At 39.4% G+C, this 22,386-nt stretch overlaps 1 protein-coding gene across 1 annotated transcript in view; it reads right to left on the minus strand.

Moving 5' to 3' along the window:
• PRKD1 (protein kinase D1) overlaps positions 1–22,386 on the minus strand; it is a 280,997-nt gene that overhangs the window by 34,746 nt on the left and 223,865 nt on the right. The window contains 10 exon segments of the mRNA XM_025211210.1: positions 2–20; positions 1,508–1,614; positions 4,061–4,133; positions 6,396–6,448; positions 9,538–9,817; positions 10,219–10,296; positions 11,518–11,641; positions 13,624–13,828; positions 17,981–18,058; positions 21,507–21,717. Of these exon segments, the coding sequence (XP_025066995.1) occupies positions 2–20; positions 1,508–1,614; positions 4,061–4,133; positions 6,396–6,448; positions 9,538–9,817; positions 10,219–10,296; positions 11,518–11,641; positions 13,624–13,828; positions 17,981–18,058; positions 21,507–21,717 (1,228 nt within the window).

Genomic DNA, 22,386 nt, shown 5'->3' on the forward strand with positions numbered 1-22,386 from the left:
ACCCCAGGGTGATGCAGGTTCTATCGAAGATAAATATAGCACTTGAATCAAATGAGTTTTTTCCAGTACTGATTACTGGGCTTTATCACTCTACAGCTGTCAAGTGAGTGCTGAGACCCGGGGCAGACTGGCCATCACTCTAAGCTTATGAGACTAATATAGAGCTTGTTTGGTCTGGGGAACTAGACATAAAAACTTTCAGAAGCTGTGTTCTATGTAGGGTAGCAGAAATGGTAACAATGCCAGGCTGGGTAAATTTAAAATCTGTTCAACAATCATGGTATTTTCTTCTTTGTTCATGGGTTAAAATCACAGAGAAAAGTTGTCTTAATACAATATAACAAGAGTTAAAGTAAAATATTTTTAAGCACAATACATATTGCATAATATTCTGTACTAAACTAAAACTATACAAGTAAACAGACATACCCTAGGCATATTTTCAAGGCCTACTATTTTTTTTCACTCAAATATAAAAACTTTAAACCCAGGTTTTTCCACCATACAATGGTAATTAGGATTTAACTGCTGCCCTCTAAAATACAGACTACTTTCTCTAGTAGCCTGACAGAATGCATGATGTCTAAGACCATTTTCTGTTATTGTAAAGTCAATCAAGAACAGGGCTTCCTTGCTGTGGGCTCTGAACACATATTACATAGTATTCCTGTGAAAAGGTTTGTACTTGCTCATTTTAATGATAATGTAATGGTCTACTGAAAAGAATACACACAGTGTCCTCTGGGCTATGTAACGTGTAGAATAATGTTACACCAGCCTTATTTGTCCTAAGAAAGGCTGCCTCAGTGAAGAAATCTAAAACTAAAAAACAAAAGCAAAGCAACAAAATTTCTAGTTTTGGTCCTGGAAGTTGGGGAGATTTCTTGATGATGGTGGGTGCCAGAAAGGACACAACGTGAAATTAAGCTCCCAAGCTAGAACTGAAGGATAAACAGGTACAGAAATACTGTTTATTACTTACCAATAAAAAGGACAGTAACATATCTGCTCTTAAATTGTTTCCCAATATATTTGTTCTTTGATATTTATGTGGATATGCTTTAGTAAGAAAAATTATTGGAAACAGTTGTTTTCAATTTGTTTTCAGTTTTTTAAACACAAGCATCATTTACTCATTTAAGGTCCTTATACACGATAGCCAAATTCCTGGATGATAATTCTATTAAAAACTGTTAAACAGAATGGCTAGAGATGTTTCTTTGGCATCTCTAAACCAATAATAGTTGATTCAGGGAGGGTAATGAATAGGGGAAAGGTCACTCTACGTATATCTAGTTCAATGCTCTCCCACTAAAGCATCCATTCTGTCACTGTCAGAGACAGGATGGTGGGCTAGGTGGACCATTGATTTGACCTAGTACGGCACTTTTTATGGTTTTGTAATCTTAAGATTGCACTGAACTATTCAAATGTAATTAATGATATTAAATTATATCATTACACTTAGCTAATACATTAAAAGAGGTAAGAAGATAAAAAAAAATACCTGTAAAATTGCAACCTCATTACGAAGTTGGCTTTCTTGTTTTGTTGGAAATCTTAGTTTGTCAATTATTTTAATTGCAACATCTCTTCCTGTTTTGCGATGTTTCCCTGCATATTAATAAAAAGTATGCTGGTTAGCATTATTAGAACTGATAAGCACTGGCTTTTTTTACAACTCACTTCACTGTATTGCATAACAGTCAACAATCGAGCATTTTTTAGATCTTGCTTACGATGAGTAGAATTTAATAAGACATTAAGGCCGCGTCCAGAGAAGTGCAGCCATGCAATATGTGGTGCCACAAACACATCTGCAGCATCACATATCTCATGTTCAGATGTTCTCCACGCTGCAATGGAGCAGTGTAGAGGGTTTTTTTTTTTACCCCTGGATATTCAGGGGTCAAAAAACCCTGCAGAAAAAAAAGTGGAGCAGTGCATGCATGGGCAGAGCAAAAGCACTCAAAAGCAGATCCAGGCAGAAAAGCACTCAAAAGCATAGGCACTCAAAAGCAGATCCAGGCCACCTGGAGCCAGGCTGCAGCTGCCAGCCAGGCTCTGCGTGGCAGAATCTCCATGGCTGCAGCCCCCAAAACCCCCAAGGATCCCAGGTAAGGCTGCTGGGGCCAGCACAGTGCTGGCCCCAGCCTCTCCTACTGCCCACAAGGTAACTTGCCATGCACCAAAGCATGCATGGACCTGGCGTTCCCTGGGGACAAGTACACATGGTGCACTGCTGCTACTTGTCACCAAGGAACCAAATGTCCACACTGTGTGGTTGTGGCACAAAGGCTTTTTCTATTATTTATTTATTGACAAATGAGTGTTTCAAGTTAAATTGCTTATCACTGACAATCTACTTAAATGTACGATACTGACTCAGGACTATATTCAAGAAAAAGCAACCTGTGGTCAGACCGTAATAATTTATTTAAATGGTTTTCAGAATTGAGCTCACAGTCTACGAAGTAGTGAACATGCTGACCCCAATCCACCAAAGTGTTTAAACATGTTCTTAACTGTAAGCATGTGGGTAGTCCCACTGAAATTGCTTCATGTTAAATATACACTTAAAGTACTTTTATTGGCTGGTAGCTTGCAGGATCAAGTTCTGTCTGTTCCCTAGGGCTAGGGGCAGAAATTACACGTAAACCGGTATAAGTAATCCAAAACTGGTTCTAATCTGTAACACAATAGAATTTCAGTGCACATAAGCCGCTTTCAAAATGAGTAAAACTGGTTTAAAATAAACCTGGATAGATGCAGTATCAAGACTTAACTGATTTAGGTTCAATCAGTTAATTGAACTTCTGTCCTAGTTCCCCTCCAGATTCAGGTTAACTCACAGTCCCCCAGCATCCCAGGATGCTTTGCATCTCCCTGCAAACCCCTTCACAGGGTGGGCTGGCCAGCCTTGGGCCAAGCCATCTGCAAAGCAAGGAGCTGTGCTCTACTGCCCCCCTGGCTTCTGACCTGGGCCACTGCAGGCATGTGGTTGCATTTGTGGAATCAAAAGTGAATGTCTGTTCACTTGCTTATTGGTTCAATCTACGTAGTTCAGACTAACCTGCCAAGATTGAACTGATTCAGACTCAGGCTTTTTAACTGTCTGTACTTAGCCACTGTGATTATAAATATAATGAACATACCTGACTAGATATAACCAATTATATGAACATACCTGACTAGAAGTCATTCCAAACTATTTAATATTTTCAGTCAGTACTCAGGAGATAAAATCAATAATGCTAAGAGAGTATTAATGTTTCATAAGGTCATAAACAAATCTGGAAATGCAACTTTATGAAACCGTTTCAGCTCCATTATTATTATCCTATATCACTTTACTTGGTACCCTATATAAGAAAATTCTTTTTTTCTTTCTCTCCATCAAATGGCATATAAGGCATTATTAAAATAATCTTTCCAGTTGTGTCTTATTATCTGTTTTCCAGAGGGAAAAATCATAATAAAATTTGTTTGTGACACAAAATTTATATTTTCTGTTAGTTTGTAAAAAAAAAATTCTTTCTCCATCCTGATTAAATTAAATTAAAATAATTTCCCATATTATGAAGCTGCAACAGAAGCTACATATATAACTATGATTTTATTCTTACAAAGGGAGTTTGCAAAATCAGCACCACTGAGTTCCATGTAAAGTTAAGATCTGAGTGGTATTTCTGTGAGAAAAGTCTTTAAAATCTTTTGACCATGTTATTGTTCAGAGACCTAGTCTGGGAACTTCAAGGTCTTACACTGATTAGACCTTGTGAAGAATGGATTTAGGCAACAAAATACATTGACTATACTGAGAAAAAAATTCAGTCATATGCTGAATACAAATACAATGATATATTTTCAACCAAAGCTAAATAAGATCCACTTTAGTTTCACCATACAACATGTATTTATTAATGCACAGCTAATTTTCTATATTTTGCAGTTCTGTTTTGAAATCTAAACACACTGAATATTTAAGAAACGTTATATATCTTCAACACTTACTCTTTGATAGTAAACATATAACAAGTTAAGAAACTATTGCTCCTACCTCCATATACAATTCCAAACTGTCCTGATCCCAGCACCTCATCTGGAAAGATTTGGTATACTGTACTAATATCCTGTTGGTATAAATATAATCCATATTAAGTGCTGGGATACAGAAACAAAATGTTACTTTGAAATATTCTGCAAATATTAATTTACATACTTTTACAATAGCATATTTTATGATATTACAGAAATGGAGGGTCTTACACCATTAAGATTGGTTTATTTGAAAAAAAACAAAAAAAACCCATGACTGTAGTGGGGATCATAGTGACACTTCAGCCTAGACCTTGAGGTGTCAAACTCATTTTGACCCCATGGCTGTATCTGAACTTCAGGGCTCCTCATGGGCCAGTCCAGACATAGTGGCAGTGGGAATCACCATGGCCATCGCTTGCCCCTTACCTCCAACACACATCCCCAGGGGGGTCAATGGCCTGGATTCTGGGGATAAGATCTGTTCCTGTTCATCCTACCTCCAAATTCCCAGCCCTCCTGCAACCCCATGGGCAGATGACATGACTCTGTGAGCCATACATTGACACCCCTAAGTCAAAGTTATATTCCAAGCCCAGGCAGTCCATTGGATTAGTGACAAAGGTTTTTATTGTATTGTATTTTATAATTTTCTTTTTTCCCTTTTCGCTAGCTCACAAATCAATAAAAATATTTGAACCTGGGAAAAACTACTACATTTAATGCTCCAGGCCATTCAAGTCCTTATAACTTCTTCCCAAACTGAGAAATGTATAAATGGAAAAGGCCTCCCTCAGTGTTAGGGCACTCTTTGGAGTCCCTCTCTTATTTATTCCTTTGGCCTAATTGCATTGGGCTTTCATAGGACAGTCAGCAAATATCTCCCACTGGAGTGGCTCTGGGAAAGGTTTGTAGGATTCCCCCTTTCCCCTTCCTAGAGTCAGCCTCAAATTCCTGGCTGAAGCACTTCTCTGTAACTGCAATGGCATAGCTGCTACCTCCTCCCCTCCCTGGAAACTGGAGCCCTGCATCTGCAAAGAAGTGCCTTCAGCCGGGAATTCAGTGCTGGCTCTGAGGGTGGAAAGCCTGTGAGCCCTTACTGGAACCACTGCAGCACAGGGTCCTGGGGCTCAGAAAGGATAGGAACACTCTGGACCCTACGCTGCAGCAACTCTGGGAAGGGATTACAGATTTCTGCACCCGCACTCCCCTCCTCCCCACCCCCAAGCTGGAGCTGAATTCCTGGCTGATACTGCTTCTCTGCAGACAGGGGGCTCCAGTTCCCAGGGAGGGGGGCAGCAGTCATGCTCTTGCAGCTGCAGAGAAGCAACTTCAACCAGGAATTTGGTGCTGGCTCCAGGGGAAAGATCCTGTGAGCCCTTCCTAGAGCCACTCCAGTGCAGGATCCTGGGACTCAGATGGGACAGGGGAGAGACACTGTGCCTCGCCGACCAGACTGGGAATGTAGGGTACACTGTTGGCAGTGCCTCCCCCCGCAGCTTGCAAATACCTTCCTACCCACTCTGTCCTACATGGGGTAGACCCCCACACCCTCAGCCTGGGCAAAGCCCAGGGACCCATATGTTGCCATGAGGGGGCAAGCACACCTCCCTCCCACTAGCTGCCTGCAGAAGAAGGAGGTATATATCATGTAGTGAATAAGGGATGGCCCCGACTTAGCGGAGCTTGGCTGCCCTTGGTGCAAGCATAAAGTGCCCCCTGCCTTTTGGCCTCAGCCAGTACAAGCATTTGTCTGCCTTCCTCAGATGAAGAGCAAACATGAGTTCCATTTGCCAATGGTCCAATCTACGCAGTTTAGAGAAACTTGTGTAGATTGGATCAACTCTGCTTTTGGCTTTTTGACTTTCTGTATTTAGCCCCAATTTTAAAAGGTTCAAGAGAAGTAGCAGATGCAGTGAAGGGTGCATATGCAACCTGTTATTCAGTTCCCTGGAACAGCTCTATGCTTGGGAAGATATGCAGTGCAGAGTTTCAGTGTTGTCAGGAAAAAGGTATACTTACCAAGAGGTGACATTACTCTCTATAAGTGTTTATTTTGCAGAGCTCCCACAAACCAATAGCTGTGCAAGTCAATTTCACCTGGATTAGGTGCGTAAATAATCATCATGATGCAAGATTTAGCTAAGATACATGCTAAGCTAAACTACTAAAATGTAATTTTTCTGTTTGAATGAAAAAATACTTTATGTATGATGACTTTATCTCAAAAGTTAATTGTATTTTTGCAAACGTGAAAATGATTGCTAAGAAATCCTTCCAACCACCCGTCTTTCTAAAAAAGATCAATGACTTTGTAAGCTTTATCATATCATGTCTAGCATTCAGAGAATACTCACCACATTTTCTTGAACCTGGCAGTTTGACACTGAAATGCTGATGGATATATCCCCTGGGGAAAAATAGTAAAATGCACACTAGATAGCTGTGCTTTTAGTTCAGAAACACAGTAAATGTCTTTTCCTATTATGTTATATTGCTATACTAATGCCTACATACAATCCTAGAAATGGAATCAATTAGGTTATGCTATTCACCTTCCAGCCAGTACAAAGTTGAATCTAGCCCACAGTTTTCACATTTTGTGGAAGATGGTTTCAGAGTCTGATAGAGCTCATTATTTAAATGTTTCTTTGAATAACCTCATCCTTTTATCTTGCTCATAACCTCCTTACCATCTTAAAATGCCATTTTACATCCTTCACCTCAACTGCTGGAGCATACTGTAGCATAAGCATCCATAAGTAGGCTTTTCTCTTAGAGGTGGATTTCATTTGGCCAGGCTGAGAAAGAGTCTTCTTTGGCATAATTGATAAGGACAGACCTTTAAACTAGGTGCTCAGGAGAGAAGGTTGGGAGAAAACCATAAAATCTCCTTGCTGAAGATACAGCTAGATAGATAGATAGACAGATATATCTATATCTATATAATATGAAGGAAACAGAGGAAATGTGGCTGTGGTGATAACAATAGTAAAAATGGAAGCCAGGCAGGTATTCCAGTTGATAAATTGACTGGATTTTACCTCCTCAAAGGGGTACATTTGGCATTCCAAGCAGTAAATCAGCCAGCTCCTGTGAAGATGATTATTGGGGAAAAGGCCATGTGGCAAGAAGACCCTACCTCCTCCAAAGGGTAAGCAGCCCCACACCCTCATTTCCAACCCAGCCCATAATAACCCTAAGCTTCACAATATAAGATCAATTGTTCTCTCGCTGGTCTACATAGCTCCCAAAACCCCAAAGTAGCTCCACTGTTCTCTTTTCAGATTGCAGTCTCAGGCCAACACTCTCCTATTCACACTCTTCTGTTCACTGACGCTTATCTTCCTTTTTCCCTGCTTTCATGGGGTGTCTCCTTTCAAGGCTATTTATGAATCCCACCCTGTTGAAGTATCAACAAGGCTATTCACTTTCTTCCTTGCTGGAGGCACATTTTGTTTTGTCCTGCACAGGTAGACCTGGGTCCTAAGAAAGACCCTTTTATCCTTTCTTTCCCCCATGTATAAGCTGAAGCACACATTATTACTACATGAACACATATAAATCATAAGTATTACAGTAAAACCATGGTCGGTCACAGACCTCACCATGAACAAAACTAATTATCCATAGTAAAAAAGGATCAATCTAAACTGTCAAGGGTACAGAGAAAAGCTATTAGAAAGGTTCTGGGAATGGAGAACCTTATATGAGGGGAGACTAGCTTTTAAAATGCATTCACAATGTAAATATCAGGTTATGACAATAGCTATGTAAGTTGTAGGTAACATGGGGTATGGTCCACATCCTTGACTCAGAGGAACCTGTTTTAATCCATCTAATTGCCTGCCACTATAGTGACAAGGCTTTGGTATTGCCCTTACCTCCTTTGTGTTTTATCGGTGCCCGTTTCAGGATGTTCATTTTATTTTTATGGGGGGCTCTGTGACCATGCTGTGCAACAAGAGCCAGTGACTAAATGAAGTTGGCAACATGGAGCGAAGAGAGAACTCCCCCAAGTCCTTTTTTGGTTTGGGGATGAGTTTCTCATTGTATATATGGGTCTCAGGGCAACTGAAGATGGAGGCCTTCGTTTATCCTACGCTGTGTTAAATGGATTTTTATGCCATCCTTAATGCAAAGAATCTCAGGGCTTTACAACAGCATGTTAAGCAGCTTGACTAACCTATAACACATGTAGTTTCTTCTCTGTCATTCCTTTCCTAGAAAGATAATCGTGTACAGAATCGGATTTTGGCATGGTTATTTTGTTATCATCTACATACTACTCTGTGTGGGTGCATCTACACATTCATTAATGTGCAGTAGCTACTGCACATTTAATTTAGTACTTTTATAATCAAGTACTAAATAAATGCGCAGGAACCAGAGTTACTGTGCAGTAGCGCCGGTGAATGCCTTTTTAGTGATGCTACTGTGCAGTAGTGTATTAGCACTGTTTCTGCCGTGATGCGCTACTGCACAGTATTATTAGGCTACTGCACAGTTAGTGTCTCATGTAGATGCACCCTGTGTGAACAATTGTAGGCTTGTACTTTAACTGGTGGAAAAGCTCAAAGTACTTTTCCCTCTACCCAAGCAGCAGAGTTGGGAGCTATATGTAATCCATATGGTGATGACTTCAGAAGTAGAAGCTAGCTTCCCCAAAAAGAAGCAGTGGTGGGCTCCAACTAGCCTTCCATATGTTTATGTGATTGGCAGCTGCCAGTGCCCCAATATAAGGTAGACTTGCAGGGGACTGTGTGCAGCACTTTAGGCTACACATTGCCTTTTTTGCCTCTCCTGCTTTCCACATCACATAACAGAAGGTGATCTGTAGTGATCTCCACAGTTCCCCAAATTATCCACAGGTGGGCTGAACTACTTTTAACGTTACCTCCAAATATAGTTTTTGTTTTGTTTGGTTTGGTTTTCCCCCAAAATCAAACAAAAACTCTCTAACTCAGCTCCTATCCAACTCTCCATTCCCTATTCCTGTCATATAAACTTGCAGCTCCTGCATAATTTCACTTACAGAAAGTACAGAGAACCTAGAATCAAGATAGTGGTAAAGAAAGGAGTAAAAGATCAGCTGCACAAACAAGATTTTAAGTAAGTCTAGGCACAGACATTTTCCCCTACTTGTTATCTTACATTGGTCTTCCTCCCAAGTGCAAGCAACATATGCAGCCTTCTGGAGTTCAGAGTTTTCCCAGGATTCTAGAAGCCTTAGTCCAGATAAAGTTTGCATTTAATCATGTTAGTAACAAAAATGATGATGATGATATTCTATTCCAGCACATGCTCTGAAGTTCCTTGCTAATAAATGTAAACACCAAATATTAATATACTTGTACAATATTAGCCCAAAATGTTTCCTAAGCCCTGTTAACTTCAGTGGGACTATTTATATTAATTCCAATGGAGTATGTAGTACCTTCTTAAATACATATTAATACACTGTCTATATGTAAAATGAAGATAGGTAATTAAACTTACTGTGCAAGCTGGGGCCTGATCCTGCTGGTGCTCCTTTTGGGATGACTGGCATCAGAGCATGTTGTATAGCCATCTCCCACATTCTTGCCACATCCAGGCCAACGCCACTGGTGAGGACGCTGTTATTAAGTGGGATACTTGAGCGGTTTTCTAGGTTTTCTCCAACATAATATACTATATTTGCTGTGGTTATCTCAAAACAATGAGGATTGGCTCCTTGAGGAAGTAAAGTAAAGTTTTTTGCGGGTTCCAGAGACAAAATCTCAGATAATGGAATTTCCTGGCAAGACAAGATATTGACTTTTGTATGTAGACTATTAAAGTGCTGTAAAATTAAACTGAACTGAGGATACATTGAATTTAAAGTATAATACTAGCTGTTGCTTTTAGTCACCAAAGATGTATTGCCTCTGTGAAGAATGATCAGTTGTATAGCATATGTATTTTTCTGATCATCGTAAGTTTTGGTCTGTACCTTGGTGGTAACAGGCAAGTTAAACGCATATGCAGGTTAAATAATGAAAACAAATGTAGAATGGTGTATCTAAAAGAAGTACCAGTAGTATAATACAAGTAAATAGTTATTAACAGGTCTATTCACTCCAGTTTCTAAGCATTGGATTCTGTAAGTCTGGAGACAACATGGAAAATACTGCATAAAACAACAGAAGCCATTTTTACCTTGTAATATTTGCTTCCAGTTTCATTTTGAAAGAGTGTTATACATTTGCTATCTAGTCTCCAGTAGTGTCGCTTCCTCTGTAACAAAAAATTATAATAAAAATATTTTCTCAACAGTGTTTAAAGTATGTTAATGAGATATTGTTAATAAAATACATTGTGAAAGATAAATAATTGTATTACACGATTTTCAGAAGGATTTTTGGATTTGTTTGAATAAGTGAGTAGTTTAGGGTGTCATGCTATTCTCATGAAAATCTATTCATATTTGGCTGAGGTATGAAAATTAAAAAATTGCCATTTGCATTCTGTGTGTACAGGCTTTGTACATTTCTTGGTAAGCTGCTGCTCCAAACTTCACAGCAGCTGTTATACTTTAAATGTTATATCACCATGAGCCTGTAGCTGTACTAGTTTAGCATAACAACTACAACTTTAATCCTACTTCATCCAGAGTCAAAGTCAGGGCAATTTAGTTCATGTGAGTCACTATAAACTCATGCAGATGTAACAGTTATAATATAACAGCTGCTGCACTCTGGAGCTGCAGCTCTTCCTCCCCTTTTGAAGTCTCTACAAATGTTTGTTTGTCCATACCTTGTGTTATGCTTAGCAGACTACTCATCATTCTGTCTATACTGAGCATGATACCCAGCATCTTCACTTTTATATCCTACAACAAAACCAACGTTCTCATTCTTGATTCAGAAGAGATAAAGAAAAACAACTTTCCCTCTCCAAGTACATCATGGTTTACAAAAGTCTTAATTCTTCTTAAAAAATAGTAGAAATCATAGAGAAGTAGGGGTGAAAGGGACCTCAAAAAGTCATTTTATCTAGGAAATAGTTTTAGAATATAAATGTGAGGCAAGGATTTTTGTGGGTAATACCTTTTATTGGTATTATTGCATGGCTGAGATAGACTTAGACAAATTTTGGAATACAATGCATTTTTCTTTGCCAAACATCTTTAATAAATGTTCTGGTAAATGATCTTATTTTCTTAGAATTTCTTTCTAAATGACTTCACATTCACCTGCTTGTGACAGTAAATCTGACATCTTCAGATTTCTTTTGTTCTGCAACTAACCTAACAAGGAGAAATGAGAATTACATGTGGTTTTAGTATGTGACCCCTTTTATGAAATATTTAAAACTTTAGCATCCAATCCTGAGAGTATCTTTAAAAATCAGTGTTAGTTTTAATGACTCGAGTGTATAAATTATGTGCTGAATCATATCCCTTAATACTATCAAATAGATTTAGTAAGAGATGTCCTTGTTAAGAATCTTTCTTACCAGTGTGTCCTTGCTTGTAAAGTGAACCATCCATCCTTCTTTCATCACTGTGCTACTTTTCCTTTTTGTGTGTTTGACAGACTGTACCACTCTCATTAGCGGAATATTGTTGCTTGTTGAAGGGCTTTAAAACAATCAATAAAAACTTTTTAAAAATATACAATTTTAGACAAAACACTTTCAAAGTATGACATAGTTATTTAGTATCCAATGAAACAGGACTGGCAGAGCAACTGGTTACCTGTCCCAAAAACCTGTTGAAAACTAGAGAGAAGAATGAAGAAGATAGTAAACTGAAGGTTATTGAAGACAACTGGATGTGAGAGACAAAGGTTTAAGTGCTGCTATGCCTGAATTAGACCAGGGACTTGAATTGATTGCTCAGCCACTAGGGTTTCTAGCTATTCTTGCAGTTTCTCTTCTCATTCTAATCCATCCGTGAACTGAGGACTCTTGAATGAATCTGCATGATTTGGTAAAAAGACATTGCAAAGCTCTAGATAGGCTCTACGAAGCAAATAAATAAAGGTTTTTCTCAAAATTTCAGCCCAATGGGAAGAATATTGGTCATGACCAGACTTAGTTGAAGAAGAATTGTTTTGCAATTTTAAGTGCTAGGTGAAAGCTATGTTATTATAATCACGAGTTACAACAATCTAAGTCTAACTGGAAATATAAAAAGATACTTTTGAGGATAATGTCATCTTTTGATAGTCCTGTTTCATAGTCCAGTCAGTGGTTATGATTTTGACATGCTGTGTTTCTGTTATTTAACAAAGCCCAGGGTTTCAGGCTGTTGAACAACTATTTCTGACATTTTCATTAAAAGAGTATGTTTAAATTGAAGCGATACTATCATGAGAGACTGACATTCTTGTACATCTGCAGATAAAGCTGATGGCAGAGAAATTTTATGCTAAATCTGGAATTCCATGTGAAATATCACGTTAAAACTTCTCCTTTGGTCTCTGACTCCCTCTCTTTTCTTTTGGAACTCTTATGTGTTGTACACTTTTACATTCAAAATTAATATTCCTTCACAAAAGAACTTAAATATGTATGCCACATCCTAGGTGAGTGCCCTGATATCTAGGCTATTTGTTACTCTGATGTGATTTCTGATTTTTATCATGTGCCTGAGAAACCTTTCCTAACAGAAGTTTTGTTGAAACAGGTACAGTATATTCCTACAAAAAATCAGTTTAAAGGAATGAGCTTTTCTGAGAAAAAATGTTCAACTGCAAGTTTAACTGAACTGTTTCATCTACTTAACTACCAAGCTACTACATGATATGGTAATTCTGTGGGAACTTTTAGTGACCAGACTGTGCCTATGTTCCTTTAACAACAAAGTTGAAGAATCTGATGGGTTCACTTCTATTCTCAGATTTACTAAATCTGACTGGGAAACTGCAAAACTCAAGTAAGTATATATAATTTTTCATCCCTATTGGACAGACATATAGTTACCTCTCAGGGAGTGGGTCTGCACATTCATTAACGTGTCGTAGTTACTGCACATTAAGTTTAGTACTTGTATAACCAAGTGATACTGTGATACTGATCATACTGTGCAGTGGTGTCTGCACATGACTTTTTATTGATGCTAACTAGCACTATTGCACAGTAGCATACTAGCACATTTTTTGCCAAGACACATTACTGTGCAGTAGTATTAGGCTACCATGCAGTTAGTGTCTTGTGTAGATGCGCCCAAGAAGTTAGTTACATCTCAATCTGAACCATAACCACTGCAGTACTATCTTAGGTTAAAAAGAGCTAGGAAAAATAAATAAACAATTAAACGTCTGTAACCCCCCCCCAAAAGCTCATTCATGTTCTTTTTCAGAATAAACAAATGTAGGGTGCTTGCTTTCTTTTCACTTTGCTGCTCCTTTTTCTACAAGCCAATTATATTTAAGGGATTTGAGGAAAAAACTATGTTTCCATGAAAGCAGTTGTAAGAGTTATATTGACATCATGAGATATCCTTATTATTTTTTCACACTCTGGAGGACTATATAAAAATGTTCAAGTTTTTGTTTGCATCACAGACATGGTAGATACAATAAGAAATGGTTGTATAGCTTATGCTCCACAGCTCACCTGATCATTCTGTTAGAATCATCATGGTCTGGATCAGCATCTTGCATCTCCCCATTATCACTGTGGCATCCTGTCATTGATATCTCAGAATCATGAGCCATAGATTCTTCCATGTCATCCATAAGACCACTGTTTCTTTCACTATCATTGTCATCGCTTCCTTCTTCCATAACCACATCAGACTCAGCCCCGGGACTAAGCAAATCTGCAATATTGTTTTCAGTATTATTATGATACAGCAGGGGATAGGCCAAACCAAGAACACGAGCATAGAACAATGCTGCCTTGGAATTAGGAAAAAGTGAGGTCCATATTTTAAAAGTGATGTCCTATCATTAAATAGGTATTGGGAATTTCCATCATGAAAAATACAGTATTTCTAGAAATATTTCCAGAAAGCAAACATAAAATATAATCTTCTGTTAGGACTGCCAAAGTTCAAGCAAGAGTTCTTGTCCATGGGCTGCTATTCCAACTTTCTGTACTCATGAACATTTATACTCTAAATTTCCTGGCAGATTTTCTATACAGCTTGAATGATGTGCCTGATAGCTGTTGGCAGTCCACAGGTGCAAACTGATGTATGGTTAGAGAAATAATTTAAAATCTAACAATTTCCTATTATATGATCATATGATATTAAAATAAATTCTCAAGATAATTATTTAGAAACATGAATTATATAATGAAAGAAATATAATTTCTTTGCACCACTGATTTTTCTATCTTGTGTGAAGGTTGCAAAATGCAGCAGAGTAACGCATAGTTTGAAAAGAAACTGTCCCCAAGTAATCTGAATGTAACAATTTGATCTCAGCAATTCCAAAACCAAGTAGCATTGAAAATGCGGAGTTAGGATTCACCTCAAGATGGATGTAAATGACTAGATGAGAGGCAAAAATGGGCAATAAAACAGCATCAGATTCACTCCTGTCCCAAAAATTTGGTTTCCTGTCCTTTCAAAAACCAACATAATGAAAAAACTCTTTTACCTGGAAAACTATATTAAGTCTTTAGTTGGAACCAATCTGACTCTGTTTGGTACAGCATTACCAAGATCTTCCAGTACTGTTTTTAATTTCATACTGCATTTATATTGGCTGCTTCTACACAAGACACTGACTGAGCAGTTGTTACTGTAGTACAAGTACTTGTATAAACAAGTACTGTGAAGTCATTTAGTACAAGTACTTGTAATTATTACTGTAATACAAGTACTTGTATAAACAAGTACTAAATGACTGCACAGTAACTGGAGTTACTGCGCAGTAGTGTTGCTGTATGGCTTTTTCGTGAAACGGACTGCACAGTAGCCTGATACTACTGCACAGCAGCATCACATCACGCTTCCTGTCGTCACGAGCTACTGCGCAGTCAGTGTTTGGTGTGGATGTGGCCATTGTTTTTCCTCAAACAGCATTCAACTCTCTTGCTCTTAAAGCCATGAGGTGCCTGACTGAGATAACAATAAGAAACAACGTGCACCATATACTCTACATTTTTCATACACTTATACATCTTTTGCTGGAACAATTTTGAATTTAAAAACACAGGTATTTTGGCCCCAGGTAAGCCAGATACTAGACAGACTTTGATTAAAGAGTTGAAAAGCTGCAGTACTAACAGGTAAGAATGGGAATATCAGGCCTTCTATGAAGTTTGTCTTTCAGTTCTTAGCACATGGCCATGTGTTGCAAGGTGAAGTAGGGAAAAAATAACTGTAAGACCCTGCATGTGTCAATCCTAGTTCTGTCTGTGTGTGCATATGGTAGGAGGGAGAAGTCTTCTCAAATGCCATTAATAAAAATAAAGTCAGTCTTACAGAAAGAATGCCTCAGAAAGAAAGAGTGCAGGAAGGTGAGTGACAGCAAAAATTTTTCACAGATGACATGTAGCTGGAGGGGACAGGAGAGGAATAAAGGTCATTCTGGCAGATTTTACCTACTCAACCCATACCTAGTAATTCAATAATTTGGATACAAGTTATTTATATAAGAGTATGCAAAGAACATATTGGACTTCACTCACAGCAGAAGTAACCACGGAGTCATGGTTGACACATTAAAGTGTGGGGATATATCACTTTTACCCCATCACTTGAGTATTTCTAATCCTTATTTATATTAAACTCACAGCAGGTTAAAAATAATCTCTGCTATTTAGGATTTAAATTGTTCACTATAAAATCATATTTTGAATTTCATAGCTCCATCCTTACCCATTATTTGCTACTCTGGGGTAGAAACATGACTGAGAAGATAGAGCAACTTTGAGGAGCCAGGTAGAGCAACCTATTTTAATTACTTTGATTGAATAAAAGAAACTTATCCACAGGTCTATAAAAATAAATGGGAGCCCATGAAATGAAACAGCCTCTGGTTCTGGTAAGGGCACTATACTCACTGTATCTAGGATCTAGCTACCATTGCTGGGGAATGCACTAACTAATCAGGAAAAGCACCACAAAGCAGAAACAGCAGTAAGAAGCTACAGGTGGAAGGGCACCACTTCTGAAGAGCTATCCTGGGGAAAGGGAAAAGTGCCTTCTCTTAGCAGCTTCTGAAACAACTCCTCTCTCAGCAGGAGCTTCAGACAAACTTCCCTCGCTCAGTTCTTCCCACAGAGAGAGCACCACATACTTCTCATCGGCTTGGCATCAGGCACAGTGTAGGAGGAAAATTGGCAAATGCAGCATGGTATTTTTCCCCCAAGGGAAGGCTGGAGCCATTGTCATGTGGACTGCAGCTGCCATGAACAAGAGCAGGGAGCAACAGGCAGTGGTTCAGGAGTGTATATAGGTTTGCCAAACTCTTCAAATGTAGTACCCGTCTCTCTGACTACATGGATCACATCTCCTTTTCACTGTTATTTCTTCTTCTGCTTTGCATTGCTCTCAAGAAGCCCCAAAGGACTTGGTGATTTCTTTACTCATTGCCCCTCTCTGACCTCCAAACAGGCTCTGTGCTTACAATTATCTGCACTATCATATATGGTGCCCCATACATTTTTTTTTTCAAAGTGGGAATTGGTTTTCTATAAAGAAGACTCACTGATGCTACCAATGAAATGAACATACAGATTGTTTTTCCAGCAACTTTTTAGCCCTTGCGTTTAAGTATCAATCTGTGCATCACAACCATGGAGTTATATTATAGCGGAATAAAATGTTATTATAGGAGTGGTTATGATGGCCTGAGATTTAGTAAAGACTTTCAAACATGATTAGTGATTCTGAATGCCCAGGTAAGACATTGTAGAAGGAAGATTTTCAGGAAATGTCAAGCACTGACTCTGACAAATCAGGTCCCCTATAAGCTGTCTCCAGTTGTGCACCCAAAATCACTAGTTATACTTTTGAAAATGTTAGCCATAATTTTCATCTGACATTAACTGGCATTACACATGGAGATTTGTGATTTGTATAGTCAGTTTTGCCAGTATTTCCATTTTATTCAATTAAAAATAACTTAGGTTTAGGAAGCGCTCAATATCTGTTTAATGAAGCAGAAAATTAAGAAAAAAGCTTTGACAGAGGAGATTGTTTAATAAAACCTTATACATACTTTAATAAAGTTCTACACAGTTCAAGCTGACAATTTAAAATACTGTGATATGCATTAGGAATTTAACACATTACCACATATCTTATTTCCTTATCGCATGGAAAAGTGACATTTTCAAAGCAATCAACAACTAATCTAAAACCACCCTCTTTCGCATCAGTACCGTCTGTCAAGCCTACCCCTACATTCCTGCACTTGACACAAAACTGATGCCACATGCAAGAGAAAGTGGGCAGATTTCCAAACTTTAATTTCTGGCACCTGATGCAATGAGCTTCATGCCAACAGGAAGGGGCAGTATTTTCTCATGGAGGGCTTGCTCAATTCTTCCAGGTATACTTTTCTTCTCAGGCAATCATCCTAAAATGAACAACTTTATCTTTCCTGGACTAAAGTGCAATTTTGTTTTTGTTTCTAGGCTTTTATTGCCTAGAGTTTGTTTGCTTATTTATTTATTTATTAATATTTGGCTGCCACTGGCATCCTACTAAATATACACTTCTGAAAGCCCATGCACACTGAACAATTTTGCTGCTGTGATCAACTGGTTATTCTGGCTATATAATGTACCTGGGCCTTTCTGAAAGGCAAATGCTAAAATTATAGTACTATTGTTTATAAGAAGATGATGCATGAACCATCAGCAGGTTTCTTCCCATATTTCATGCAATATTTTACAAAGGAAAAATATTCCCAGGAAACAGAAAGCAAGTGTTTCTTCAGGCACTGTTCAAAGCTCTTTTCTTTTACTGGTAATCTAAGCATAATAAGCAACAATCATTAAGATAACTTACCCCCATTAATGGCTACTTCACCAAGGCAGTTATTTGGTACTTTAGGTGCACAGCGCTTGTGACAATTGAACCTACAATCTGATAAGGCAAAGAAAACATTTTGTTGAAAGATTCTATTTGTATTGCATACATAAATGCAAACCTCTATCATTTGAAAAATGTGACATTAATATTGTGTGGCTAGAGAATGCTATACTGTTTGCATGCCAGTTGCCAATGGAACTCACACTGGTACTTCTTTGAATTTAGACACAACCTGAGTTCAAAACACCTGCTTTGAAAGCATGCTGCTCAACATTATAAAAAGGATGGATAGTTTAAAACACAAACTGTTTGTCTTTACTACGATCAAGGTACTACAATTTTTTAAAAGAATATGTTGAACAACGTATTCTGAAACTCTAGTGTAAACAAGGGTGACTGTATTTAAAGGCATGTTAGCTGATCAACTTGAATTTCCAAACTGAACACCAACTTAACTAGCTAACTTGCTGAAGTGTTACTTGTCTTGACTACATTACATTTTTAGAACCTTGTTACTCAGCTGGGAGGAAAAGAAAAATGGAGAAACAACGATCAGAGCAGTCGGTCTGAAAGGGCAGAACCCATGTCAGGGAGCCAGCATCCTACCACTTTTAGAGAACAGAGCAGCAGGAACAGAGCCTGCCCTTTAACTAAAAGATTAAAACTACTGAACTGGCATTAGAGGAGGCAATCAATTGGCAGGGGGGAGGGGCTCGTGGTCACATAAACCTGCCTGAAGCCAGAGGTAGAGAATGAGAAGCTCTGCTGGCATTAGAGAAGGTGCTGTTTGGGGAAGGGCACAGACTCAGCAACTCCTGTGTTACAGGCACAAGGAATCTTTGTGGCCCAGGCACTGAGGCTATGGACAGAAGTTACATGTAAACTGGTTTAAGTGATCAGAAACTGGTTCAAGCCTGTAACAGAACAGAAGCTCAGTGCACATAAGCCAGTTTCAAAATGGCTGAAACTGGTTTAAGATAAACCTGGTTGAATGTAGTATCAGACTTAACTGATTTGGGTCAAACCAGTTTATGAAACTTCCGTCCCAGACCCCTTCCTGGTTCAAGTTAAATCACAATCCCCCAGCATTTCAGCATGCTTTCCAGCCCTGGGCTGAGCTGTGCTGTCTGCAGAGACAGCCAGGGCTAGACCCGCCTCTCTGCTCCCTAGCTGGAGCACTGCGAGAAGACTTCTGTTAAAGCAGTAGTGCTTTTTGTTTCCTTTGCTGTATTGCACCCAGGGAGCAAAGACATTTTTGTTAAAGCAGCAGCTTGCTTTTATGTTAAAGTTAACCTGGTGGACTGGGTATGGCTGTAGGAGTGAATGTGAAGTCCAGAGCAGGATGATCGCAGGGAGCACCAATGCCAGGCATAAGCCAGAGATGGCCAGAGGCTGAGAAGCTCAGGGGCTTTATTCCATGATGGGTGAAAGGTCAGGGATCCAAATCTGAGAGGGCTAGAGCTCAGAAGCTGGGCCTGCGTGCAGTGGGCCTAGGCTGGTGGGTCTCAGCTAGAAAAAAGGGACAGAAGCCTGGGAAGGCCAAGATCCCAACAAGTGCTTAAAGCTCTGAATAGGCCATACTGTGTATTGAAGCAAGGTACCTCCTGAGAACAACAGCTGATAACATCTGCAAGGCATGAGTGTGAGTATGGGGGTGGCTGGAAGTCACAATTATTACCCCTAAGGCTTAATTAGGGGGCTGCCTGAAAAGGTGAGGTCCACCCCATAGAGTCTGGGGCAGAGAAGTCCAGAGGATAGTGCACCAGGCAAAGACACCTAGGAAGGGGCTACCCTGTTCTCTGCCAACAGCCTCTCTGAAAAAAACCCTTAAAGATCAAGTCATGGCAGGTAAGAGATAAGAGGCTAAGTAGAGACTAGGGGTTGTGAGCAGGTAGGTCCATCCTCTAGGGGACCTTTGACACCGAGCATATTGCCTGAACCTGCTACAGGGTTGGATAAATTGTTCTTGTAAGGCCACCTCTTTTAGATCCAAAGTAAGAAAAGTCCAGAGACTTCAATCCTACAATGCACATGCTTAACTTTAAGCATGAATGTCTGGAGGACTGAAGCCTGAAAATGACTGTAAATATAGTGTAAGGGCCCCTCTACATGTGCTGGTGCAATGGGATCTAATGCGTGATCAACACAATCATGCATCCTATCATTCCATATGGTGTCCCAGCACTCCCAAGACTGAGAACACAGTCATGCCCCACAGATACCTGGACCCAGCTGGATCCTGGCATGGGGAGGTGCACTGCCATGATCCAGAGTTGGGGTGCAGAGTCAGCAGCTGCCAGGACTGAGACTATCCCAGAACTATCCCAGTTGCAGGACTTCTAGCCCCTGTGGGACATAGCATGCCCTTGAAGCTGGGAGTGGGGACAGCTGACAGGGCTCCCAGCCAGAGGGGAGACCCTGCTACACATGCAAACTAAAACTGGATACCAAACAGCTATAAAGTTTGTATATATTTTTGAGGTCTAACTTTATATCTGGTTGTATCTTTCTATAGCGTGATAGCTACTTTGCACACATAGCTGGTTTCAGTTAATTGTGCATTTAACCAGCTAACTGCACAATAACTGCAATGTGTACAAGGGGCCTAACAGCCATCTGATGCTAACTTAGAAACCTTTATTATGGCTGTGGCACAATATTTTGAACTCTAATTACTAATATTTCACATTATATAGATTCCATGGTCCTGAATATATTTTTTCCCGTTTGATTCATATAAATATGATAATACATATAAAATGTAATGTATTATATATGTAGATAATGAATACTTGATATCCCTTTTCAGATCCATTGAATTCTTTTCTATGTTTAAATATAGGGCCAGGAAAGGAATATTAAATATTAAATAATTTATCCCAAGGTTTCAAATATAGAGCCCACGGGCCAGATTCCTCCTCTGGAGATGCATCATCTGGCCCCTGGTGCTGGCCCTGCACAAGCCTAGTCTGTACCTCCCTGCATGCTGGATTCAGTGCCAACAGTGCCAAGTCTGGGTGATCCAGGACTGCACCATATGCAGCATGCAGGTGGGAGGGCTTCATGGGTCACCTGCATGCTGGATCCAACACCTGCTCTGGACTGTCTGAGGCTGCACCTCAGCCTCAGACACCAGGCAGTCTAGGACATGTGCTGCATGTGGCATCTGACCCAGATCAACTGAAGCAAAAACCATGTGCAGCTCATGTCCCAATCCAACAAGGGTAAGCGGTGTGTGCTGTCCGTGCTGGATTTAGCATGCAGGGGTGGAGGGGGGAGGGGTCCATGGGCCCCACCCTATTTATCTGGTCCCATGACACTCACCTGCCCATAGGACCAGATGAGTGTGATACCTCATATTTAGTCACATTCATGTTTTATATAAATTATAGTACAATGAACTAGTAATAAATGAAGATTACATCCTGAAAAGAAATACATTATTAAGATCCTTGTTGGCTTTAGCCAACAGTGTTTTCAGCACCTTGTTTACCACACTTACCTTTGCACTGCACGCCCTGTCTAAAAAGCCCTTTGAGAAGCTTCTTACAGTACTGGCAAACTGTTGGCCGTGTATAGGAGTGGATGACAAAAGTGTGAGGCACTTTAACCTTGGAAAGTAAGATCTTGTCTAGCTGAATGGGTCGTCCAATGTAGGACTGTGAATTTGACCTTTTCTCTCTCCCAATGAATGATTCTGAGGATGTCTTTTGCTGTAAATACATACAGAATAAACATTTCACACATATGTAACTTACTTTTTAATGTTTAAGGAGTGTAATGTTTATGTACATTTGCTACAAAACTTATTCTTCATTTTTTTTAAAGTGTTCAATGACATTTGAAAAATTATTTTGGGGAAAAAAATCATTTTTTGGGAAGAAAACACAACAGAAAAACACAGAGAATTTCTGAAAATCCCACCCCTTCATAACTGGCATTTTTTCAACTGGCTCTATTCATGGGCTTTTGTACCATCCAAATCAGTCTCCCTCAAATGATCTATGCAGAGCTCAGAATAGCAGTCAGTAGCCTTGTGTCAGGAGCCTCTAAAACCTACAGTAGATACCTGACCAAAAGGATGGGATACCAATCTATATAGTAGAATAAATTCCACAGAAGAGTAACATGCAGAATGACCTCACCCCCCTACTTCCACACTTTTTTCCAGTTCACAGAAAGGTAAGTATATCTACAGTTGCCATGGAAATGAAGTAGGAAAAGGTGTCACTGATCATTGGCCACTTAAGACTTAGTAGATAGTAAATATTTGAATGTCATCTGGAAGTGATCTGACAGCCAGCGTAGCTTACAGAGCATAGGTATCATTCTGTAGTGAAGATGTCCTACCCAAAAAGCAAGCAATTTCACAATGCCTGCTG

Source organism: Alligator sinensis, unplaced genomic scaffold (genome assembly GCF_000455745.1).
Source record: "Alligator sinensis unplaced genomic scaffold, ASM45574v1 scaffold668_1, whole genome shotgun sequence".
Classification (NCBI taxonomy): Eukaryota; Metazoa; Chordata; order Crocodylia; family Alligatoridae; genus Alligator; species Alligator sinensis.